At 43.7% G+C, this 26,669-nt stretch overlaps 2 protein-coding genes across 2 annotated transcripts; both read right to left on the minus strand.

Annotated features, from left to right (window-relative positions):
* Window positions 1-1,705: 1,705 nt before the first annotated feature.
* On the minus strand, window positions 1,706-7,378 carry LOC106575818 (myosin light chain 3, skeletal muscle isoform). Its single transcript, XM_014152510.2, has 6 exons — window positions 7,132-7,378; window positions 6,446-6,506; window positions 3,397-3,540; window positions 2,715-2,885; window positions 2,367-2,444; window positions 1,706-2,160 (listed from the first exon to the last, which is right to left on the minus strand). Exons 1-6 carry the CDS (start codon window positions 7,132-7,134, stop codon window positions 2,132-2,134), a joined length of 486 nt encoding a protein of 161 aa, XP_014007985.1. The 5' UTR covers window positions 7,135-7,378; the 3' UTR covers window positions 1,706-2,131.
* A 4,607-nt stretch (window positions 7,379-11,985) lies between these two features.
* On the minus strand, window positions 11,986-23,768 carry LOC106575822 (glutathione S-transferase LANCL1). Its single transcript, XM_045699346.1, has 10 exons — window positions 23,670-23,768; window positions 23,122-23,270; window positions 22,779-22,896; window positions 22,317-22,527; window positions 21,768-21,921; window positions 18,553-18,699; window positions 15,542-15,724; window positions 14,782-14,958; window positions 13,752-13,824; window positions 11,986-13,459 (listed from the first exon to the last, which is right to left on the minus strand). Exons 2-10 carry the CDS (start codon window positions 23,206-23,208, stop codon window positions 13,383-13,385), a joined length of 1,227 nt encoding a protein of 408 aa, XP_045555302.1. The 5' UTR covers window positions 23,209-23,270; window positions 23,670-23,768; the 3' UTR covers window positions 11,986-13,382.
* Between the last annotated feature and the right edge of the window lie 2,901 nt (window positions 23,769-26,669).

A 26,669-nucleotide genomic window follows, 5' to 3' on the forward strand; every position in this document is an offset into this window, starting at 1 on the left:
AATGACTGAGTAACCTAGATAACGTCAATGTTAGGTTAAACCAAGTCAAGAATTAAACAAAGCAAGCATTCAATCAATCAGGATAGTCAGTTTCATGACTAGGGAGTATGTATGCAGTGTTGTATAGCTGAGTTATTATGGACTCAAACCCTCTACCAAGCTAGCTAACTAAGCATAACTAGGTATTTCTGGTTAAGTCTTCCCAAGGTGACTGTGTCCCAGTTACGCATTAGCGGGTCAGCAGACAATGTTGAACAATATAACTAGCTAGCTATATTTTGCTTGCTGACTACATGACAACATTGTAAAACTAAAATATGTTTATGCATCATTTTGATGAATTCAACACTATTCTCCATAGAAACAATAAACAACTTATGTACTGCTCATTGAGTACTGCTCAAAACTAACGTATCTGGCACTTGCAGTAGAGAGTATCTGTCCACCTCGACATACATTTTTCACACCAGTTAAACACGTTTTGACAGCTTTTGAGAACATTTTCCCGTGTAACACTTTTACCCAACCGACACAACAAAAGTGAATGCGAAGGCTACAGCCTCATCTGTTGAATTTGCTGCCATCTACTGGGCGGAGGTAAGGCCTGCTGAATGAACCTACGACATATTTTCTCTGACAACACATTACATACGTAACGGACGATATCTCCTAGGGTAGTATGGGATTTGGGCTTCAATAATCCAATAGGATTTTTAACAAAACTTTTTAATTTATTTTAATCAAAACCCAATATGTTTTGTGTTACATTGAAAAGTCGAAATTTCCCTCATGGTATTTAAAAAAATATTTAACCTTTATTTAACTTGGCAAGTCAGTTAAGAACAAATTCTTATCCCCCATCAGTGTGGGATTTGCTATTCTCTAATCCAGTGAGATTGTGAACTAACCTTTTGAATTGGTCATTTCATTCAACAGCAAGTATGTACCAAAAGAGAATATGTTTTACAGTGGATTTTAGAGTGGGCTAACGTACATCTTCTGCAGTACAAAAATGCTTTATGATATAGCCACTCTCGATATGTTATTTGATGATACTTCAATACCCATGTATGGATAAATGGCAAGGCTGTCTGGGACTAGTCAAACATGGTAGATGCTAAGTGAGATCCTTGGGTTTCTGAAGATGTGTCAAACAGTCGATGGAAGAAAAGTTATTTGTAATGTCTTCAATCTTCTTATTTTGATCCCATTAAAGGCCCATTGCAGTCAAAAACGTGACTTTCCTGTATTATATATTTCCACACTATGAGGTTGGTATAATACTGTGAAATTGTGAAAATTATGTAATTTTAGATTAAGAGCTGTTTTGATAAGAACGCCTTAAGTTTCAGCCTGTTTAGGTGTGATGGAGTTTAGTTAATAAACCAGTAACAGAGTTCTAAAACTCTCTGCCAATAAATGCTAGTTTTCAGCCCCCCCCCCATGTAACTGTAGATTCAGCAAATTGTGTTCTTTCAGTAAACAGGTGACAGTAGTTCACGTTTAATATAACCACATGTTTATGAAAAAATATGCTATGATATATGATAGTTTTATTTCATTGAAGGTGTATTTATACACTTCTTTAGACAGAGGATACACATCTTTATATTCCTGTCTTATCTTTTCATGGAGGACACCTCTAAAATAGTACATCGTCACAAGCTCAATGAAGAAGACCAAGAATCAAGCCAGGTGGGGGATGTACTTTTGGAAAAGTTTATTCTGAAACGACAGAGTGAAAATAAATATAACTGATGGGGGAGGGGCTTGGCGGCCCATCCACAATCTTTTCCAGCCAGCATTGCCGGCAAGATGATGATGACATGAGGTGGGCGGGGCAGAGGGTACAACCTCCCTACTTGATGAGTGGTCACCGTCCCACCCCAAGTGGAGAAACATGCCCCAGGTGGAGGCGAGGCCAGGGTCGTCATCTGACAGCGGAGAGGTAACTTCCGTAGAGAGGAGGAGTGAGGTGTTGAAAAGTTGACGGACGAAAATAAAACAAACACAGAATGGCTTTTCGACATCCCATTATAGTCCTTTTCTTTCCTAGGTTGGTCTTTAGAAAAACAGTCCTGACACCATGGGGTCTGGGAGATAGATCAGCTTTGGTTGCCGCAGCACTATTTTACACAGACAGGACGTGCTTGACAAATGCTGTGGGAAGAACAGAGAGGACACATAAGTACAGGAGCAAGAGACCTAAATAAAATAATCATAAAAAAACGAATTTATAAAATCGTTTGATAAACATCAATTTGATCAATTTAAATAAGAGTACAAATATTTTAATGATAGTGTTATTAAAACAGATCTGTGCAGGATCCAGGGTATTTGCTCTTTAGAGGTTGAACAAGACTTGCCCTCATAGTTGATGCTGCCGTTCTCGTCCTCCTGACCTATAAGGAGGGAATCAATCTCGGCCTCGGACATCTTCTCACCTAAGAGGGACCAACAACGAGCCAGTCAGGAAAACACACACATCCTGAATGCAAAATCAACCCTAACAACACACCCTACACCCGAAGCACTTGTGTAGATCTGAGACGGTTAGACAGGTGTAAGCAATCTGGCAGTAGTGTACCTAGGGTGTAGGGTGGCCAGGGGACTGACATCACCCAGCCAACCAGACTTTTTAGCTGGCTAACCCCTAACCCAGTGCCCAGTCAGTGCTGTACTGTAACGTGTCTAAATGTATCGACTCCACTCACCCAGTGTGCCCAGCACGATGCGCAGCTCAGCCCCAGACACGGTGCCGTTGCCCTCCTTGTCGAAGACGCGGAGACCCTCAACGTAGTCATCAAGTGTACCCTTCACTATTTTATCGACTTTTTCCATCATGGGCATGAAATCGGCGAAGGCCAGCCTCTTGTTGGCCATATCTGACACGACGAAGGAGAAGAGATCGACGTTAGTCACACACGGTAGGGTGGTCCATCTATAGCCTTCCACAGCTTGTTTTCATACGATCACATCGTCCACACCACGTCAGTGACAAACATTAGTGTCTCGCTAGTGATGGTCATTACATCACTGTTATTTTATATAATCAGTCTTTCAACCAGACAACTAAATTAACATTCATATCGTTACCAGATGTGGGTTCAAAGAGTATTTGTTTTTTTCAAAAACGTGGAGTGTTTGATCAAGACCACCGGAGGGCCAGATGGGGCGGGATTTACACTTTTGGGACTATTCCATCCCCGGGGCCACATTCAGTAGGGCAAACGTATGTGGGACTTTGCAATGTCATGACTAGAACAGACATCATTACTTATTCTACAGGAGTAGAGAGGCCTGTTTGGTCTTCATACTACATTTATACCTGAACCTATCATGACGTTCTCACAACGTTCTCACAACCTATCCCTATAGGAGTAGTGGTGGTCTCACCATCGGCGGATGGTTTTCCCAGGATCGCTGCAACCTCCTTGTTCTGGGGGTTCTGTCCCAGGGCGCGCATGACATCAGCCACCTGGTTGTATCCAATCATGCTGTCACCGACTCTGTCGAAGAGCCCGAAAGCCTCTTTGAAGTCTGGAGGGAAACGCAGAAGAGTTACGATGAGTTGGATGAAGACAAGCGGAAAGTGTGCACAAACATACAGTAACCCGACAACTCTTGTTCACACTCAAAATGTTTCAATAAATCAAAGTTGTAATATTTTAGTTATTGAAAGGGACGAAAAGGAGCTTCGTCGTTATTAGTCATTTTGTTTTGTGAACCAACGGCAAAACAGACCAGATATTGTTCAATACTTCTAGTAAAACTACACGCAATCAATGACCAAGTTCACCGTCCTCGTCAAAGTTCATTCTAAATGCAGCACTGGAGAATGGTGAGAAACGACATGTCTCATGTTGCCCTGCAGCAGATTCAAAGAAGGCGACCGCTCGATTCCTCCCTCATTGTCCCCTGAATAATGATCAACTGTAGAGGTGCAGAAAGGTAGCATGGCAGGCAGGTCACTATTTCTCTGGACTCCACTGTGAATCCCAATTGAAAGTGATCCAACAGATTACTGGCCTTATGTGATTTCCTGAACTGCAGCAGCTGCCCCCCTCCCTCCCTCCCCCCTACAAGGCCCGCTGGCGTTTGGCATTTAGAACCACCAACTGACAATCGATACGCCCTAAGAAACCCATGCCGTATAGGGGCACGGACGTTTCCTCCTGCCCGGCTCGGTTTAAACATAAGAATGCTGACTCCGGAGTAATCAACACACGCTAGCATTGGGCCTGCCTGCATTCCTGCAGCACCCAGCCTTGCTGCTCCTCCAGCCAATAGGGCCAGCCTGTATTCCTGCAGCACCCAGCCTTGCTGCTCCTCCAGCCAATAGGGCCAGCCTGTATTCCTGCAGCACCCAGCCTAGCTGCTCCTCCAGCCAATAGGGCCAGCCTGCATTCCTGCAGCACCCAGCCTAGCTGCTCCTCCAGCCAATAGCAATTTCTCTAGTCTAGAGTATGCAGAAGCAGTGGATTCTTTAGGAAACACTTTATAATAACTTTTATTACATTATAAATGGTTATAAATGTTTACAAATAATGAAAAAACATTTGTTTATTAATAGTTATTTATGAAAGTTGATAGTGTTACCAATATGTTCTAATACTGACTTGTCTGATAAAATAACACCTATACAATAATTGTATTGTATAAGATGACATACAGTAATTGTATATGGTCTTAAGAACAGTGTGTTAATGATGTATCCAGTATAGGAGAGTGTACATACCACTGGACTGCCACTGACTGACGTGATACTTAACTAGGTGCTAAAATGAATAAAGGGCCTCAACAGTTCATTTCCAGCTCACCCTTTTCTGACCAGTTCCACACACACACACACACACACACACACACACACACACACACACACACACACACACACACACACACACACACACACACACACCTGTCACCAGTTCTACACCCCAACTGTCACCAGTTCTACACCCCAACTGTCACCAGTTCTACACCCCAACTGTCACCAGTTCTACACACCAACTGTCACCAGTTCTACACAAAACAACAGCCACTCTGAAGGAGTCTTTTAAAAGATCATGTCCTTCAGTGAGGAACAAAGGGTGGGGGGGTATCAGGCTCCTGCTGCACGGAGATGCGGCTGCCATGCGAGCCCTAAGGACCACTGTGCTCTGTCATTCAAGAGAAGACAGTTCTGCTCAGAATAGAAGCAGGGACACTAATCTCCTCTGGACAGCTGAACAAGCCCCTGGGTTATTCTGCACTTGTGTTGTCAAGGCCATGGGCTCCAAAACTAGTGTACCCAACTTAGGTCATTTCCAGTGACTTATCACACTTTGTTAGGCCTTCACAGAGGGGACCTCATGGTGCAGAAACCATGCAGATCATACAATTCCAGTTTGAGAGCCTAACTAAAGCTAGTCCAAAGGGGTAACTTATTCTGGGGGCAACTTGACCTATTTGACTGAGTGTAATTTTGCCTATTGAACTTGGTGAGTGCTACTTTGTAAAACACAGGGGACATGCTTTATCACTGAGCTAGCTATCTGTAAAGACCCTGAGTCCTCACCTAGTCCTACACAGAGTCCTCACCTAGTCCTACACAGAGTCCTCACCTAGTCCTACACAGAGTCCTCACCTAGTCCTACACAGAGTCCTCACCCAGTCCTACACAGAGTCCTCACCCAGTCCTACACAGAGTCCTCACCTAGTCCTACACAGAGTCCTCACCTAGTCCTACACAGAGTCCTCACCTAGTCCTACACAGAGTCCTCACCCAGTCCTACACAGAGTCCTCACCTAGTCCTACACAGAGTCCTCACCTAGTCCTACACAGAGTCCTCACCTAGTCCTACACAGAGTCCTCACCCAGTCCTACACAGAGTCCTCACCTAGTCCTACACAGAGTCCTCACCCAGTCCTACACAGAGTCCTCACCCAGTCCTACACAGAGTCCTCACCCAGTCCTACACAGAGTCCTCACCTAGTCCTACACAGAGTCCTCACCTAGTCCTACACAGAGTCCTCACCTAGTCCTACACAGAGTCCTCACCTAGTCCTACACAGAGTCCTCACCCAGTCCTACACAGAGTCCTCACCTAGTCCTACACAGAGTCCTCACCTAGTCCTACACAGAGTCCTCACCTAGTCCTACACAGAGTCCTCACCTAGTCCTACACAGAGTCCTCACCTAGTCCTACACAGAGTCCTCACCTAGTCCTACACAGAGTCCTCACCTAGTCCTACACAGAGTCCTCACCTAGTCCTACACAGAGTCCTCACCTAGTCCTACACAGAGTCCTCACCTAGTCCTACACAGAGTCCTCACCTAGTCCTACACAGAGTCCTCACCTAGTCCTACACAGAGTCCTCACCTAGTCCTACACAGAGTCCTCACCTAGAGAGTGTATAGGGCCCTCTCTTTGTTCTGTCTAAGAAACTCCACACACACACTTACCCTCGATCTGGTCGGCCGTAAAAGCGGAGGCGCCGGATGCCTCAGCGGGAGCAGCATCAGCCTATTAAAGATGCACACAGCACAAGACAAGGATGAGTCCCTAGGACCTGATCTGAGACCTGTTATAACCAATCCACCACCACCATGCACCACGGGCGTCCTGACATTCTCAAAGTACCAACACATCGCCGGCACCATGGTGATAGAGACTAATCTCAAAGTGATGCAGGTGCTCAACAGAATAACATAGAAGTACAGGTGTATAGAAGGTCTACATTCTAGATATAGAACAATACATGTATTAGACACTAGGTGAGAAATTACAGTAGTTATTGTGATGATGGCTAGATTAAATGCTTTCAATGGTACAAGTATGTAGAGATGTACAGATTAGCATTAGGGATATATTCCAAGGTTTCTCTGTGGAGCCAAATGAGAAGCTCTAATCTAATACTTCCACCTTGGTTTATTCCCCAAAAAATGTAGTATGACAGTGGCTTATTTTGTTAACAAAGAAAGGAACCACCCAAGTGTTGATATCCAATCTCTATACCAAATCACACAGATGTCCCATGGTAGTTCTGAAGCAACGTCAGGCTTTTAGATAATCCAATAGCCCCAAAGCCACAGAAATGTACAGGCACAAAAAAAATCATTCAGGCAGTGGTAAATCCAAAAGTACACACCATTACGGAGATGAAGGAGTTGACACAGGGCAGAAAGAAGTACTAAAGAAGCCGGAGTCCCGAGAGAGAGTGGTCCTGAACCATCCTCAATGTCCCTCTCTTATTTATGATCGGGTCGTGATGTCACGGGGCGGGTCAGGTGACGGGTTGGAACTTTAACTTTCTTAGGGCAATACGGAAAGTGGAGCTGTGGTCCCCTCTCCGAGCGCTAGCAGGCCTTTAGAAGGACGGGGACAGGGCTATTTTTAGTCGGCTAAGGAACTGATTCGAGACGCCTTGTCTCGGGTCAGCATTTCCAAACCCCTTTACAAGGGTCGCAAATTATGTTGTTGGTTGACATTCTAGCCTGGAGTAGGTGAGTGATAGATGGGCACTGAAATGGGCTGGATTTGCGTGTTCCGGCGCGGATTTAAAAAAATGCGCCGAACCAACAACTGCAGAAAGCTTCTCATGTTTACAATGTGATATTTTTAAACGGTGAGAGTCTTCCTCCTCTTATGGTTGTATAGGGGAGTAGTCAAAACACACAACGAAAAGCAGGGTCCTGCTGGGTCCGCAGCAACAGTACGTCATGAAGCACAACGTTTAACTGGATATTTTTGGGACGTAATAAGCATAGCGCCCTAAAGATCAAGTCAGCCTTTTCCTATTGATGCTGCACACCTATTTTCATTAGGCCTTAAACAACTGACACGAATTCCGCGGTAGGCTAATAAGTAGATGTGCGTGGGTAAAAAAATAAATAATCACCGGGGAAGCCAAGACATATTTTTTGTTGTTGCCATATTACAACCTATGTGTTGTGATAATTGAGTTGTTTGCTTTCTAACCTGTTAGTTGATATGCCTTGACACCGTGATATATAGGCCTAAAGGCCGAGACAATAAGAAGACAGCGGCAGAATACATTCAACCACACCTTTGTTTCATCACAAAACTGGACAGCAACCTCTATCCGGTGGAGTCCACAAAGCATATTGTATTTAACAGACAGTTAGTTACATGACCTACAGCATGGTCAAGAAAGTTCATGTGTCCCATATTTTCGGACTAATGATTTAGAACCAGGGACAGTTAGTCGCAAAGAAAACAGGAGCTGCCTCCACTATTCCAACACCGTCAAATCACACATGCTTAGTATAAAACAGTGACAACTAAAAGATCCCACAAACAACTGTCCAATCAATGTAAGCTAAATGTGGCTGTCCATGGTTCTGATTTGTGTGTTTATTCGTGCAAGTAGAAAAAACATGTTGACTCACCCTACTTGTAGAGGTACGCCAATGCCATCCTTCTCTCTTGCACGTTGACGAAACGGTCTATGATTGTCATACAGTACACTCGTTTATTTTTTGTTGTCTTAGGCTACCTGGCTAAAACGTCTGCTCGCTAGCCTAACTTCCTTTCAGGGGCAACGTTATCTAGTTAACATTAACCTTCTACATCTAGCTACATATTGAACTTCCATCTTCTTAGTCCAGGGGCACAATGTATTCTATGGTTGAATCAAAATCACTGTAATAATAATAATTGGCCAGTGCAGAGAACTAAGTAAAACCACAAATCCAAATACCCATCTCCATCCATGGCAAATTTAGGAAAGGGACAATTTTAGATAGATGGCCACCTGTGGACAACAACAAAACGAGATGCAACAATTCAAGTTATTTTTCTGTGATAGGAGTGATGCCATATCCAAGCTGGCTTCCCTTGACACTTTGTTTTGGTGCGCCAGGACCATTCACAGTTAAGTTCACTTAGTTTAGCTCACGGCTGATTGGCTAGTCATACTTCTTTTTTAAAAATCAAGGTAGGCCAAATGATCGCTGGCTTCCCTTGTATTCAATGCTACAGGTGGCAACAATGTCCTAATCTTTTTGACCAGACAGCATCAGATAGATGGCCTACACATACAGAAGGGGGGCTGTTTCGCTCACAGCTGCTTTCTTCGTTGAGATACATTCATCCTCTTGCGAACTGAAGTGAAATTATGAAGAAATACAGAGGTGAAATAATACAAAACAAAAAAAGCAATTGGGGATCCTCCACATATCTAACAAACGAGATGGCATTTTTATTGGAAGAGAAAAGGCTTGTTCTTGTTTTCATTACCCAGTTTGTGTGTTGTATGTTTTACCAATACATGATGAAGAGTAGCAGAGGTGGACGTTAGCCAATATTCTTTTGTGTGGGCCACTGTACTATGAAATGACCAATAACGAGCAGAAAGACATTTTATTCTTCTGTCTTATTGGTTCAATTGTTCTCTCAATACGAGACGCACTCTTTCGTAAAATAAGATGAGCTGGCATGTCAGGAATGTCACCTGACAATCACTACACAATCTAATAGAACAACCTCCTGTTCAATCGAAACCTGTTCAATCGAAACCAGACACCAGGGGATTGCGGAGTGTGTGTGTGTGTGGGGGGGGGTAGTAGCACACATCTTTGCGCAATAGGAATACACATTTGGACTAAAATAACCAAACAATGTGGGCCTACTATAACAAACAATTATTCTTATTCTTTAATAATTTTGTTATCCTACCTATGGTCCAAGATTGAGAGAGTCATATGCTACTGTACTGTGTTAACAGGCCTAACACCATAAAACACAAGACAAATAAATAATGTCTGGGCTGTCAGAAGTGGACAGGCTTCATATCAACATGTCTATGATATAGGATGCATGTTGTATGATACGTTATCGAAATGGTGTTTGAGAACGTTCATAACATTTTAAAACATCGAAGCCTGGCAACTATTGAAAGAAATATAATAATCCGTGTGATTGAGATAAAGGTTGTACGAGTCCAGTCTGTGCTGACAGATTATAGCTATAGCGTGTGTGTGGTGTATAAAAGACTTGGAAATCAACAGCATAAAGAATGAGTAATGATTCACAACAGCGGAGTAATGTTCTGTTCTACAATTCATTAATGCCATGGAAAAGGCTATAGCCTACAGCTGAGTACTGATCTATGACGTATGCAACGGCTTGGATGGACACGAATAGGTGGATTTGCACCGAATCCAGATATCCAAAGCAATTTAAAAAGGATAGTTACAGTATTTTAATTGGGACTGTGTTGCACTTAAACCGAGTTTGCATTGAACCAGTGGCCACTTGTTATTGCCCTATCGGCTGTACTTTTGTCTCAAGTTGTTCTTGTCAGAAACAATGTTGGAAATGTTGTGCCTGTGTGGAATCTGCCTGACTCCGCCCCTTATGTCACAGTGGTCAGTAGGTCAGACTATAGAATCCACAGTGTGACTGTCACTGTCCTCGACCCCCAACAAGGTCAAGAACACAGCCATCATTAGTAACATCCCCTGTTAATACCCAGCCACCAAGCACCGCAAAGTCAATTCTAAATTAAATAAGACCTGGGTTCAGGTCTTGTTATGGCACCTGTGCTTGATTGAGCTTGCCTGTAGCTTAATGGCCCAACAGATTAGTCCCAAAACTGCAAGCCCCACCCACCTGGCATTCTAGGCAGGCTAAAGCAAACGCTCAATGTATTTCAAGTAGTATTTGAACCCAGGTTTGAATCAGCCCGACCTTGTAGTTCCATCCCCATCCCACCGCCAGTGTTTTCCTTCCCCCTCCTGCTGTATGTAATGTGGTGTAGGACACGTCTGGGGGCTTGGATAGGCCGCACCCTGGGACACATGAACACTATTTTTACCCTCGCTCCTGCGGTGTTCAGTTTCTTACCTCCTCCTCCCCCCTGTCCCGATCTCAGAGAGGGGGACAGGGAGCAGCTCCTCGGTTGCTTCCCCCTTCTAACACCCTCCTACCCTGAGGCAAGTTCTCTTGGGTTCAAATACTATTCGAAATCAATTCACACATTAAGCTGTGGTTGATTGAGCTTGCCTGGCTGAAGGGCACCAATAGAACAGTCCCAAAATGTCAAGCCCAACCATCAAACCCACTCACAGGCTAAAGCAAAGTCAAATACTACTTAAACCCAGGTTTGAGCCCATGTCAGCCACACATCGTAAAAGAGGGGCAGGGAGCAGGCTTAAAAAAAGAGCTGACGTATTGTACCCCTCTCCTTCAGGGTTACCGGAGCCTGATCTGGCAGAGAGAGTGTTAGGAGTGGAGTTCCTTAGGGACAGGGTAGATGGACTTCAGTAGTCATCCAGCTCCACGGTTACAGCCCAATTAGTGTCCTGTTAGAGGCTCATACTGTAACACCCCTTTACAGCTGACCCGGGTGCAGTTGACAGGAACAGCCAATAAGGATGTTGTGCTAATTACGCATGTATAACCGCATAAGTAACTTGGTCAACACAGCAGGTTACAGCGCAATTGCTCACTTTTGATGGAGGTGGTTCGGGGAACCTTGCTCACGTGGAGGTTCGGGGAACCTTGCTCACGTGGAGGTTCGGGGAACCTTGCTCACGTGGAGGTTCGGGGAACCTTGCTCACGTGGAGGTTCGGGGAACCTTGCTCACGTGGAGGTTCGGGGAACCTTGCTCACGTGGAGGTTCGGGGAACCTTGTGTTGGCTCCTGAAGCTCAGTAGGTAAACAATCTTGTTGCACACAGGAGACCTGTGGTTTAACATGCACATTTTTGGTGCCTTTGTGAATGGAGTCAAATATAGAGAAAGTTGGAGTGGTCAAGTCAGAAAGAGTATATTAACCACTTAACAGTGTTTGGAAAGGGGACAGTAAAATGGAGGCTTTAGTAGATGGACGGACGGATGGATGGACTCACCGATTCTTGCCGCTCAACGTGAACACTCCCATTCCAAATGGACAAACTCTCCGCTGCCCCTTAGTGGCTTTGCTCTGTTATTATAACATCAGGTCGAGACAAGGAGCCAGTCAGATTCAGAACACTAGAACGATGAATAATAGTTTAATAGCAAAGGTAACAGACAGGTGAGATGTAAAAAATACCTTGTTTTATTATTTAGCCAATGGAAATGTGAAGAAACCGTAGATGAGCAGTAGAGTTACAAGCGTACATCACACACACAACTTATGATGCGTCACATGGTCATTACAGTTTTACTGTAGTACTTTGTCACACAGTATAATAATTTTACTACAAAGTTTCTATTGCAGCCACAATCTGCAAAGATGAAAAATCCTCTACACCATGGAATTTCTATTCCGGTAATTCAAAAAAAAGGTGAAATCTAAAATTAACAATTAACAAACATGAATGTTGGAGCAAAGATGATTATTATTTTAATAGGAGATTGGTCGGGACTCAGATCCCCTTGGTATTTTTATTGATTCATAGACAGTACAGCTGGACAGTAGAGACAGATAAAAGGGACATGGACAGGAGAGGTGGAGACAGGGCTCCAACCCCCATCACCAAGGGGGTAATTATGGTCCCGAGTTGAGAGGACTACCTTTTGACCAGACTACAGCCCAAGCAAAAACATCGTAGTCAATTTCATCTCAGATAAACTGAAGACTCAATGCGTCATAAAATGAATGAAAAGTAAATATTGAATTGATGTCCATAAATGGACAATCCACTCAAGGTGGTTCTCTCTGCTTATGCCCCATGTCTAGACACAAAATAGTGAGCAAGTTTCAGTGCATAACACTTCAAACCCCCATGCACCATGCACATATTAGACTAGGGGCAACATTTTCCTCACGCAAAAAAAAAAGGTGCAGCTCTGTGCAAAGAATACCATAAAACTCAATCTGCATGATAAAAAACTCATTATAAAGCATGATTTAATTTGAACTTTTCAACAAGTAGTGTTATAAGAAGGCAAGAATTTAGCCAGGGTTTAGTCAACTGAGCAATGCATGCGATGTATGCGATGCAATTGAGAGTTGAAGTTTTTGGAATTCACATTGGATAATTTGCCTTCACATCTATTTGAAATCTTATGGTTCTTTTGCTCACTGCTCAATGCCATTTGCTCGTGCAAAATGTCACCCTTGCACTGATTGTCCCTGGTCCCCCTCCCTACAACACACAATTACTGTTCGTTCAGCCAATAAGGAGAGACTGTGGGAAGATTTTGTTGTGATGGAAAAAGTCATCTTGATTATCACCTGCAGAGGTGACTCTGTGGTGTAAATGCCTGTGTGTGTTTCTTTAAATGTCTCGGTGTGTGTGTGTGTGTGTGTGTGTGTGTGTGTGTGTGTGTGTGTGTGTGTGTGTGTGTGTGTGTGTGTGTGTGTGTGAGAGAGAGATTAGGTGGTTGGACGTGTATGATAGTTTCCAGAGCAGCAGGCAGGAGACCAGGGGTAAGCAGGGATACCTTTTACACCTCAAATGCTGGGAACTTTGATTTCAGGGGCTGGAGGAGGTCCGCCAGGAAGTAGATGGTTCCAGCCATGCCTGTGGACAAGAAGTGACACGTTGATTTCACGTCTAAAACAGTTATTGGGCCGTATTTGTACACCTTAGCAAAACATTTGCAAAGGAAAATGAAAACAAGTGTTCAGGTAGTCCCTCCCAGTTTGTCAGTTTCCTACCATTTGATACCTAATGAACACAACCATGTTCTCAAGCTTTCCACTTATTCATTGACTAATAGAAATCAATCAAATTATTGAGCAAATCTGTGATCTAGGCTAAACATTCCAATTCAAACACTTGATATTGTGTGTGTTAGATGGCTTCACATTACCTTCAAATAATGAGAAAGGAGTGTCCGGTGTCCTGCAGCCATGTTTGCCGTAGTTCATGCACCAGTCTGCAAACTACAGAAAACAAAAGACCCGAGTCAAGCTTTTTACAATACAACAGTCAAACTTCATGAGTATCAGACGATTGCCAAATACTGTCCTAAGAGAAATTCATCTTTAGCAGCCCATTCTTACTGTGTGCCTTACAGTGCCACTTGAGATGCCACTAGGATTAAATGGCCCACCTATGTGACCACAAAGCCCTTCTAGTCTGTTCCAATACAGTACATTGGGTTAAATGGAAGAGCGTAAACTACCACCCCCACTGTCTGGATGCAAAGACACGCTGACAGCCACCAAGCGGCTGTCAATAGGCTAGCGGCTGTCAGTAGGCGAGCGGCTGTCAATAGGCTAGCGGCTGTCAATAGGCTAGCGGCTGTCAATAGGCGAGCGGCTGTCAAGCGGCTGTCAATAGGCGAGCGGCTGTCAATAGGCGAGCGGCTGTCAATAGGCGAGCGGCTGTCAATAGGCGAGCGGCTGTCAATAGCTACACGCCGACAGCCACTTAGCGGTTGTCAATAAACATACAACGGTTCACTTCTCAAACGTCTCAGGTTCTCTGAATCATTTTCCATTTAAGTTTGGGTCGCTGCCAGCAGGATGATTGAGTGTAGTTCAAAGTATTGCTAAAGTGACCTTCAATCTTATATGGAAACTCTGGATTCCGAGAAGTTTTTTTAACAGCTACCCAGACAAGCTGCTAGTGGGTGATAAACCTTGTAGCGACCCTGCCAAATGTCTATTTGTTGAAACATCAAACCATCACAGAGGGTGGTAGAGGGTGAGGACATACAGTTGAGCCAGGAGTTTTTCCCCGATTAAAAAAAAAGTTATTTGATCATGTGACTGGACGAGGGGAAACTCCAGGCTCCACATCCTCGTCAAGTGATAAGAGCTTGCTTGTGGTAACAGGTGAGGACATTGGGTCAGGAGATGTCCCTGTCAGGTCAGTAAGTTCAGGCTGCCCCTCACCATACAGGCCCTGTAGAGGTGCTTGGGGTCATGGGTGAGCTTGTAGAGGGCCAGGAAGGCGTAGGCGTTACCCGCGGCGCCGTGACACAGGCCGTAGCCCTTCTTCAGCAGGCCCCTGTGCCACACCACCTCCCCACACTGTAGAGCCTCTTCCAGGTACTGGCCCACTCCAAACACCTGCAGAGGGAAAACAGAGCAAGGGCATGTTCAGTAGGGCAAAATGCTTTTAAATGTTTCAAACAGGAAACAAACGTCTTTCTTTAGGAGACGTTGAGATAGTACTGTATAAAACCAGTAGTCTATTTCTAACCCAAGAGGGTTGGATTGGCAGACAACTAATGCCCTCTATGTTAAATGTGTGACACATGAAACACATCAGAATAAAAGCAAAGTGATAATGTTTTAATGTTATCTATCCTAGTGTATTGTAGCTATACTATTTGGCTGGTTGCTAATACAGCAAATAAACAACTTCACCACCAGATGCCACCATTACTTTCCAAGAGACCCCCGGCCTCGATGATGTTATTCTGCCAATTACATCTGAGATTGCATGTACCATAGTAATTATCCATGACATATTCTATCCATAATATAGTGCTGGGGTGTGTTGAGTAGAGGCACACCGTATCAAAACTTTTTGTAACGGGAAAAAAGCAAACATCTGCGTTTTTATTGGATGAGTTCAGACAGAAAAGATCACCTCCCAGTTTCACTAAAACGTTTACCCTCTACTGAACAGGGCCCAGGTTTCCAGTACCTTGTAGGCCTGCAGCAGCATGTAGATAATGCCTGGGGCTCCATGACACCAGTGCACCAGCAGGTCCCTGTTGTCCCCTATGCAGGGCGGGTAGTTCCCAGTGGGAAAGCGGAGTCGACAGACGTGGTCCACGCTGGGCCTCACCAGTCTGTGGACCCTCTCATCCCCCGCCACATAGCCTGGCTGCAGGGCACAGAACAGGGAAGATGAGCAATCATTTTTCATGGCTCACACTTCATAGTAGGTTGATGAAAATGTTGGGGTCAATTCCATTTTGTGGTTTGTTTTCAATGAGAAAAAGCAAGTTTACTCCCTGAATTGATCCCAACCCTGGTTGCTGATTCGTCTATGTTTAAGGTCCCATAATACAGTGTTTCCAAACCTGGTCTTCAGAGTCTCCCAGTAATTTCACATATTCTATTCCAGCATCAGCGTATGATTCAACTAGTCAACTACTTGGTGGAATAGGACTTAACACACAGTGGCAAGAAAAAGTATGTTAACTCTTTGGAATTACCTGGATTTCTGCATAAATCTTCATCTAAGTCACAACAATAGACAAACATAGTGTGATTAAACTAATAACACACAAATGATTGTATTTTTCTTGTCTATATTGAATACATAATTTAAACATTCACAGTGTAGGTTGGGAAAAGTATGTGAACCCCTAGGCCAATGACTTCTCCAAAAGCTAGTTGGAGTCAGGAGTCAGCTAACCTGGAGTCCAATCAATGAGACGAGATTGGAGATGTTGGTTAGAGCTGCCCTGCCCCATAAAAAACTCACAAAATTTGAGTTTGCTATTCACAAGAAGCATTGCCTGATGTGAACCATGCCTTGAACAAAATAGATCCCAGAAGACCTAAAGATTAAGAATTGTTGACTTGCATAAAAGCCTTGATGTTCATCAGTTCACTGTAAGACAAATTGTCCATAGAGAAAGTTCAGCTACTCTCCCTAGGAGTGGCCGTCCTGCAAAGATGCCTGCAAGAGCACAGCGCAGAATGCTCAATGAGGTTAAGAAGAATTCTAGAGTGTCAGCTACAGACTTACAGAAATCTCTCAGGTTGAGAGCTTCAAGTTCCTTGGTGTCCACATCAACAACAAACTAGAATGGTCCAAACACACCAAGACAGTTGTGAAGAGGGCACGACAAAGCCTATTCCCCCTCAGGAAACTAAAAAGATCTGGCATGGGGTCCTGAGATGCTCAAAAGGTTCTACAGCTGCAACATCGAGAGCATCCTGACTGGTTGCATCACTGCCTGGTACGGCAATTGCTCGGCATACAGAGGGTAGTGCGTACGGCCCAGTACATCACTGGGGCTAAGCTGCCTGCCATCCAGGACCTCTACACCAGGCGGTGTCAGAAAAAGGCCCTAAAAATTGTCAAAGACCCCAGCCACCCCAGTCATAGAATGTTCTCTCTACTACCGCATGGCAAGCGGTACCGGAGTGCCAAGTCTAGGACAAAAAGGCTTCTCAACAGCTTTTACCCCCAAGCCATAAGACTCCTGAACAGGTAACCAAATGGTTACCCGGACTATTTGCATTGTGTCGTCGCTCCCCCCCCCCAAACCCTTTTTTTTAACGCTGCTGCGGCTGTTTATCATATGCATAGTCACTTTAACTATACATTCATGTACATACTACCTCAATTGGGCCGACCAACCAGTGCTCCCGCACATTGGCTAACCGGGCTATCTGCATTGTGTCCCACCCGCCAACCCCTCTTTTACGCTACTGCTACTCTCTGTTCATCATATATGCAGTCACTTTAACCATACCTACATGTACATACTACCTCAATCAGCCTGACTAACCGGTGTCTGTATGTAGCCTCGCTACTTTTATAGCCTCGCTACTGTATATGGCCTGTCTTTTTTTACTGTTGTTTTATTTCTTTACCTACCTATTGTTCACCTAACACCTTTTATGCACTATTGGTTAGAGCCTGTAAGTAAGCATTTCACTGTAAGGTCTACACCTGTTGTATTCGGCGCATGTGACAAAAACTTTGATTTGAACATGCTAACATCTCTGTTGACGAGTCTACGATACGTAAGGCATTAAACAAGAATGGTGTTCATGGGAGGACACCACGGAAGAAGCCACTGCTGTCCAAAAAAACATTGCTGCACGTCTGAAGTTTGCAAAAGAGCGTGTGGAGAAAAAAAGGCAAAGCACACCAACATCAAAACCTCATCCCAACTGTAAAGTATGGTGGAGGGAGCATCGTGGTTTGGGGCTGCTTTGCTGCCTCAGGGCCTGGACAGCTTGCCATCATCGATGGACAAATTAATTCCCAAGTTTATGAAGACATTTTGCAAGAGAATGTAAGGCTATCTGTCCGCCGATTAAAGCTCAACAGAAGTTGGGTGATTCAACAGGACAACGACCCAAAAGACAGAAGTAAATCAACAACAGAATGGCTTCAACAGAAGAAAATACTCCTTCTGGAGTGTCCAGTCAGAGTCCTGACCTCAACCCGATTGAGATGCTGTGGCATGACCTCAAGAGAGCGGTTCACACCAGACATCCCAAGAATATTGCTGAACTGAAACAGTTTTGTAAAGAGGAATGGTCCAAAATTCCTCCTGACTGTTAATGCAGGTCTGATCTGCAACTACAGAAAACGTTTGGTTGAGGTTATTGCTGCCAAAGAAGGGTCAAGCAGTTATTAAAACCAAGGGTTCACATACTTTTCCCACCCTGCACTGTGAATGTTTATGCGGTGTGTTCAATAAAGACATGAAAACGTATAATTGTGTGTTATTAGTTTAAACAGACTATCTATTGTTGTAACCTAGATGAAGATCAGATTTTTTTTAAATGACCAATTCATGCAGAAATCCAGGTATTTCCAAAGGGTTCACATACTTTTCTTGCCACTGTATGAAGGCATTTTCTTTAGATTCAGAATCCTGCATAAATGGGAATTTTCAACCTGTCAGCTTACCTGCATGGGAATAAAGGGAAGTTCGAACCAATCAGCTCTAGCTTTATTACCTGCATGAGGAAGTAGTAGATGCCTGCCAGGCCATGGGCGGGGCCTACATACTGTTCTTGGTACCACTCGTACATCAGAGGGCTCTGGTCCTGACAACGGAACCTCTGGGACTGGCCCTCCCCCGATATTAACACAGCCTCACAGATCTGTGGGAGAGAGACCAGGGTCAAAACACACCACACATCCCTGAAATCAACACAGCCTCACAGATCTGTGGGAGAGAGAGACCAGGGTCAAAACACACCACACATCCCTGATATCAACACAGCCTCACAGATCTGTGGGAGAGAGAGACCAGGGTCAAAACACACCACACATCCCTGATATCAACACAGCCTCACAGATCTGTGGGAGAGAGACCAGGGTCAAAACACACCACACATCCCTGATATCAACACAGCCTCACAGATCAGACGGAGAGAGACCAGGGTCAAAACACACCACACATCCCTGATATCAACAGAGCCTCACAGATCTGTGGGAGAGAGAGACCAGGGTCAAAACACACCACACATCCCTGATATCAACACAGCCTCACAGATCAGACGGAGACCAGGGTCAAAACACACCACACATCCCTGATATCAACACAGCCTCAAATCAGATGGAGAGAGACCAGGGTCAAAACACACCACACATCCCTGATATCAACAATGCCTCACAGATCTGTGGGGGAGAGAGACCAGGTTCAAAACACACCACACATCCCTGATATCAACACAGCCTCAGATCAGACGGAGCGAGACCAGGGTCAAAACACACCACACATCCCTGATATCAACAGCCTCAGATCAGACGGAGAGAGACCAGGGTCAAAACACACCACAACTCAGTCAGAACCCTCCCAATAGAGCGGTTGTATTGCTTCTGAAAATCTGTAGGGTGGAAGACTGAATGTACACAACATATATCAACGGGAAAAAAGAACATTCACACTTTTCACACTATTGTGCCGACCTGAACCTTACTGGTGCTGATATTAGATAATGGTTTTGTCCAGGGTAGCTGAACTCATCACCAGGGGCTGCAGTGGCTCGCGAGTCAGCTTACCCACATCCACACATGCAGTCAAACCCGCCCCTAGCCTTTTGCTAAATATTGTTACGCGAACCCTCCCGAGCAATAGATTTTACTCCCCCCTCCATTTTAGCCAAAGACTAGTATACTCAATGTCTAGTCTGTTTCAGAAATGTGCAATAAGCAGTTAAATAAGGAATTGGCAACACATTCCCATTCTGAGAAATATGGTAGGCCACTTGGTTTCAACATCTGAACCAGGTGGACAGGCTAGCATGCTGTTCAAACAGCTGGAGACAGACAGGAGGGTGTGTTCATAACAATTCAACTGTTCAACCTTGTTAGCCAACAAATAGATCCATGTTGACTAAACTTGAAATAGAAAGATTAGCTGGCTAGTCACTAGCACGTGGGCTTGACGGCTGATGAGCCCTGTGTTCATTCTCTATAGTCTAATGCCTGCTACAAGAAGTCATTATTAGTGAAGGAGCATTATGCAAGGTTCTAGTCACAGTCGTAACAAAACAATACATTTTCATAGACTTCAAAGACAGATCAGTGATTATTGCAACAAAAAAAGCAGGTTCAACTATTTTGATAAAATAATTTAATGATTAGTGGGTCTTATGGTCGTGGAAGGTTTATATTTAGCCTCGGTATAACTTCACAAACCCTGAATTCATTAGGTTTATTTCTGACTGTTTGAAATGCAGTGTATTTGACCTTTAACTGTACAACTCATATACATCTCATGAAATGCCCATAAGTTTGACAAAGAAAAAAACGTGAGATATGATTCAGGCTATATCGCCCTCCATTCTACACATTTCGCCATGGGGACGGAGAGTAGACTGCGCAATTTTATTACTAATTTCACACAATTCTACTTAATTTGCCTTGGGGACGGAGGGAAAAATGTGCAGTTTTACATCCAATGTTCTGCATTTATCCACATTTTGCCCCTGCCTTATGCCATGTTAATAAAATATCTGAGTGAGACTAACAAAATCAACTCCTACAAGTTCTGATAGCTGGCTAGATTAACCTATTACTCTAAACAATATTAGCCGACATGGGCCAACTGAGTGACTGTCACCACGTTTCCATCTCCAGGTATTATGTGAGTAGTCCTACCTGCTCATACAGTATACATGTTTTTTGATAGAAATAAGGTTATTACAATTTTATAAACGCACACAAATAATTTGTTTGTTCGACATGGTGGGATCTTTTTGATTCAGTAAAATGTATTATGCGAGAAATGGCGGTGAAAACGCTCTTATGAGCAAATACTGATATAATAACCATCACATCGAAGCAAACTTGGAGTCCCGCAATGAAACCATGCAGTTTATTAGGCTACAGATGAAATAAGTTATGATGAAATTCACAGGGTTGTGCTCCTTTCGAATAAACATTGAGTCTTATTCTGGTTACCTGAGCGATACTCGACTGCCGTTTGACAAATAAAAATACCTGCGCTCTTATTCATGTTAAGCTCATCATGTAGTCTACCCGCACTGTATCTGCCAGCTGTTTGCTAGGGCGCATGGGCCAAGACGCAACAGTTTGTGACTTAACTATCGGTACAGTTGAAAACTTCCGATTTTTATTCGGGACATGAAAAGGGGAAAAAGTACATTGTGTGCACTACGTCATCACCCACTGATTTGTATCCACATCAAGTCTGCTTGGTGGAATCACCAATGGTGGCAAAATCAGCACATTTTCTTTATGCATGAAAATCGGTCGCCAATTTGATGGAAACCTAGCTAATGACTGACAAGAGAAACTGCTGATGCACTACTACATTACTAAACTGCACCTTGTGTATTCTAACATTCTACTCTCAACCGTATGTTGAGAAGGCGACAGTTCCTAAAAAAAACGTTTTTAACGTGGGCCTACAAAAGGGGGGCCTCCCTGGCTTTGTCCTTTAGAGCACAGCTCCACCAATGGATGCATTATCAGGCCAGCACAGTACTTGGCTCGACTAAGCTCCTTTCAGTAGTGTTAAAAAAGGATAACAATTTCATTTCATTATCAAATGGTCCTACTTAGAAGATCGTTCACCTTTCTGATGACAATGCTTGTAGCTCAACCAACTCTGTTTCTACTGAACACACTCAATGTAACAGTGCTTGAATACATGTCCAATGTGTATGTGATGAACCTTAACCGTGAGCCTACGACTGACCTGTTGGATGTACTGGATGGGGATCTTGTCGTGGCCAAACTGCTGGTTGATGAAGGTCAGGGCGTAGAGGTAACCCATCCTGCCGTAGAGCAGCTCATCAGGGAGACCGCTGGCCCCGGAGCCCATTACCACTGACTGATGGAGCTGCAGCAGCCTGGAGGGAAGGGGGAACACTCAGTTTACTTCAGATCTCTTATGGCATCTTACTGATTAACGGTTTGGACTTTATTCCAAATTAACATCTAGCCTTTATCCCCTAGGATGTTCTGGAGACCTGAGGATCTTGCCTTCCAATAGACCAGGTGGACCTGTTGCCATATTGTGACACCTACCAAATCCTCTCAGATCTACACACAAATGCGAGGAGTGACTGGCATGATATCCAGATACTGATCAAATTAGCGATTTGGTAGAATGAAATCTAGACACACAGAGCACCAGTGCCTTAATTCTCTGACTGGTGAGCCGTCCCCAATGACATATAACACGTCATTACATAAACAGATCATTCACATATATATCTATGGCTGGCCCATGTCCTGTACTGACCTGCTGAGGCATTCGTCTGACTCCTGTGCCCTCTGTACTCTGTGGTAGACCACTGCAGCCACGGCCAGGGGCCCGGCGTCACCGCACAGGAAGGTGACATCACGTCGCCGCGTCGGACACGTCAGGCTGTGGCCCACGTAGTCCAGAGCCTTCTGCAGGAATGAAGGCTCGCCGAACACACCGTGGAGGTGCAGGTAAAGCAGGGCGATGCCTGGGGAGGGAGAGGGGATGGGGGAAGAGGAGACAGGGAAGAGGGCAGAGAGGAGATGGGGGGGAAACAAGGAGCGGGAGAGGGGACAGGGAAGAGGGCGGAGAGGGGATGGGAGACAACGAGGAGGGGGACAGGGAAGAGGGATGCGAGGAATAGAGGGGAGGGGACAGAGTTTAGGAGACTTGTGATTTGAGGTGACAGAATGTAGTCTAAACCTAGAAAAAGCAAGATGGTGGGTTCTTCTTCCTCACCTGCCCAGCCAGTGTAGCCAGTGCAGTCTCTAGGGTCAGCAGACTTGAGCCCATTCTCCATGTGCATCAACAGCTGACTGATGGCATTACTCAGCCGCCCTGCAAATTCTGCTGTGAGCTGTAGAAAACACCATGACAGAACATATTGGATTTTATTGTATTAGATCTTTATCAGTAGTCCTGGCTTTGAAGTCCTTTGAATGTTGCATATTTCAGTTACCTGATGCATTTACCATAAAAAGGCTCATGACATGTAGGCTATGTATTGTACAGCCAGGGTATGACCGTTTGCTTACCAGGCCTAGCTAGCTTCAACTTCAGCTAGCTATCGTTAGCTTCATACCTTTCCTTGTGAATCAAATAGTTCTTGCACAGATGCAGGGTTCCCATCATAGTCTGCGTATGGGTTCTTCCAAGCTCTCTGGTCCATTTTCTTCCAACTCCCCTCCGCTCCCACTAAAACTCAAGTTTTTTGGTCAAACGAGAAGGAATCTGCGAGAGAGGTGGGATGGGGACACACGATGTTGAGACCACTCTCGGTCTGGCTCTCGCTACAGAGATAATTACATGAATTCCAACAACTCCTTGGTAGAGGGTGCAACAAAAATATACAATGTATCTCGCTATCTAACTAAATCAAATATATAGTTAGAGACACTGCTTTGAAAGAGATTCGTGCAACACGCCCCCAAACTTGCTAGCTATGCTAACTAGCGCTAGCATGCTACGCTAGCTCAATATCATGTGCTCAGACGCCATTGAAATTAGCATGTGTGATAGTGCAGCTAGCTATAGCTACAATATTAGCTAATATTTTGAAACACATGCCTTTGCGCTAAATACACAAAAAAAAGGCCGAATGTTAAAAGTCAGTCGATAAAAAGGACATACCACTGCAGACGGTTGATGTTTATAATGTTCTTGATCGCTTCACTGACAAACACGTTGAATGGACTTTACAACGCCAGTGTGGCCACCTGGTGTGAAGGAGTCCGCATTACAGGCCTTTTTTTGGTTAATTCGAGCAGTGGACGGTGTGAGGTAATATGTTGATGTGCAGTAAATAACGAGTTAAATAATCAACTATCATATTTACTGACTATTCATTTATAAAACACTATTCATCTTCAATTGACACCTTGTAATGCTGCCACCTGTGCATTGCAAATACGATATGGAAATTATACTGTGTATTTTCTCTTGTGCCTTAATGACCGTGAAAAGGCGAAAGCAATGCTATAGATTTTATGCAAGCAGGGATAGATTGAGCTGGTGGAAGGATATGCAGCCAACTGTTAAAACTATTGTTGCCTTTTAAACAAAGCATAAGGTTTGCTATGAAGGCCTACATGTCTGTTTTGAATTATCAAAACCCATCCCAGTCTCTGAATTAAGGTCTTACACAGCAAATTAGTCGTTCAACGAAAAGAGTCCCATTTGATATTTTAAGTAGAAATTGTGTACCAATATTACATTTTAAAAGCCTGTTATATTACATGAAGTGCCCTATAATATACAATACCAGTCAAAAGTTTGGACACACCTACTCATTCAAAGGTTTTTCTTAATTTTTTGTACTATTTTCTACATTGTAGAATAATAGTGAAGACATCAAAACGATTAAATAACACATATGGAATCATGTAGTAACCAAAAAAGTGTTAAACAAATCACAATATATTTTATATTTGAGATTCTTCAAAGTAGCCACCCTTTGGGGCGACAGGTAGTCTAGTGGTTAGAGCATAGGACCAGTAACTGAAAGGTTGCTAGATTGAATCCCTGAGCTGACAAGGTAAAAATCTGTCGTTCTGCCCCTGAACAAGGCAGTTAACCCACTGTTCCTAGGCTGTCATTATAAATAACAGTTTGTTTTTAACTGACTTGCCAAGTTAAATAAAGGTTAAATAAATAAAAAAATGCCTTAATGACCGCTTTGCACACTTTTGGCATTCTCTCAACCAGTTTCATGAGGTAGTCACCTGGAATGCTTTTCAATTATCAAGTGTGCCTTGTTAAAAGTTAATTTGTGTAATTTCTTTGATTCTTAATGTGTTTGAGCCAATCAGTTCTGTTGTGAAAAGGTAGGGGTGGTATACAGAAGATAGTCTTATTTGGTAAAATACCAAGTCCATATTACGTCAAGAACAGCTCAAATAAGCAAAGAGAAATTACAGACCATCATTACTTTAAGACATGAAGGTCAGTCAGTCCTGAAAATTTCAAGAACTTTGAAAGTTTCTTCAAGTGCAATCGCAAAAACCATCAAGCACTATGATGAAACTGGCTCTCATGAGGACCGCCACAGGAAAGGAAGACCCAGAGTTACCTCTGCTGCAGAGGATAAGTTCAAATTGCAGTCCAAATAAATCCTTCACAGAGTTCAAGTAACAGACACATCTCAACATCAACTGTTCAGAGGAGATTGCATGAAAGAGGCCTTCATGGTCAAAATGCTGCAAAGAAACCACTACTAAAGGACACCAATAATAAGAAGAGACTTGGTTGGGCCAAGAAACACGAGCAATGGACATTAGACCAATGGAAATCTGTCCTTTGGTCTGTTGAGTCCAAATCTGCGATTTTTTTTTTGTTCTAATCGCCGTGTCTTTATGAGACGCAGAGTAGGTGAATGGATGATCTCTGCATGTGTGGTTCTCACCGTGAAGCATGGAAGAGGAGGTGTGATGGTGCTTTGCTGGTGACACTGTCTGTGATTTATTTAGAATTCAAGGCACACTTAACCAGTATGGCTACCACAGCATTCTGCAGTGATACGCCATCCCATCTGGTTTGCGCTTAGTGGGACTAGCATTTGTTTTTCAGCAGGACAATGACCCAACACACCCCCAGGCTGTGTAAGGGCTATCTGACCAAGAAGGAGAATGATGGAGTGCTGCATCAGATCTTCTGGCCTCTACAATCACCCGACCTCAACCCATTTGAAATGGTTTGGGATGAGTTGGACCGCAGAGTGAAGGAAAAGCAGCCAACAAGTGCTCAGCATATTTGGAAACTCCTTCAAGACTGTTGGAAAATCATTCCAGGTGAAGCTGGTTGAGAGAATGCCAAGAGTGTGCAAAGCTGTCATCAAGGCAATAGGGGTGGCTACTTTGAAGAATCTCAAATATACAGTATATACATATATTTGGATTTGTTTAATACTTTTTTGGTTACTACATGATTCCATATGTGTTATTTCATAGTTTTGATGTCTTCACTATTTTTCTACAATGTAGAAAATAGTAAAAATAAAGAAAAAACCCTTGAATGAGTAGGTGTGTCCAAACTTTTGACTGGTACTGTAGATCACATAGAGAATTTAAATCTGATTTTTAATATGAATAAAGGCTTGCTAAAGTGACATGTTCCAAAGGTTCCAAAGGAAGATTTCAACCCACTTAACCCTTGTGAGGTGTTTGGGTCTGTGGGACCCATTTTCAATGTTTACTTAAAGAAAAATTATACAATTAGTTATTTTTTCAACCTGAGACTCATTGGCCTTGGCTCATTTTCTGTAAAATAACACATTTTCATTGAGTGCACACTGTGCACCCCCTTCACATTTATATTACATATGTGGTCTTCTGGTCCACTGGACCCCCCTACACATTTATATTACATATGTGGTGTTCTGGTCCACTGGACCCCCCTGCACATTTATATTACATATATGGTGTTCTGGTCCACTGGACCCCCCTGCACATTTATATTACATATGTGGTGTTCTGGTCCACTGGACCCCCCTGCACATTTATATTACATATGTGGTGTTCTGGTCCACTGGACCCCCCTACACATTTATATTACATATGTGTTGTTCCGGTCCACTGGACCCGAGGGTAATGAAAGTGTGTAAAAGTGTGTGTGTAGGTGAAAACAAGTAAAAAT

Source organism: Salmo salar, chromosome ssa17 (genome assembly GCF_905237065.1).
Source record: "Salmo salar chromosome ssa17, Ssal_v3.1, whole genome shotgun sequence".
In the NCBI taxonomy this organism is placed as follows: Eukaryota; Metazoa; Chordata; class Actinopteri; order Salmoniformes; family Salmonidae; genus Salmo; species Salmo salar.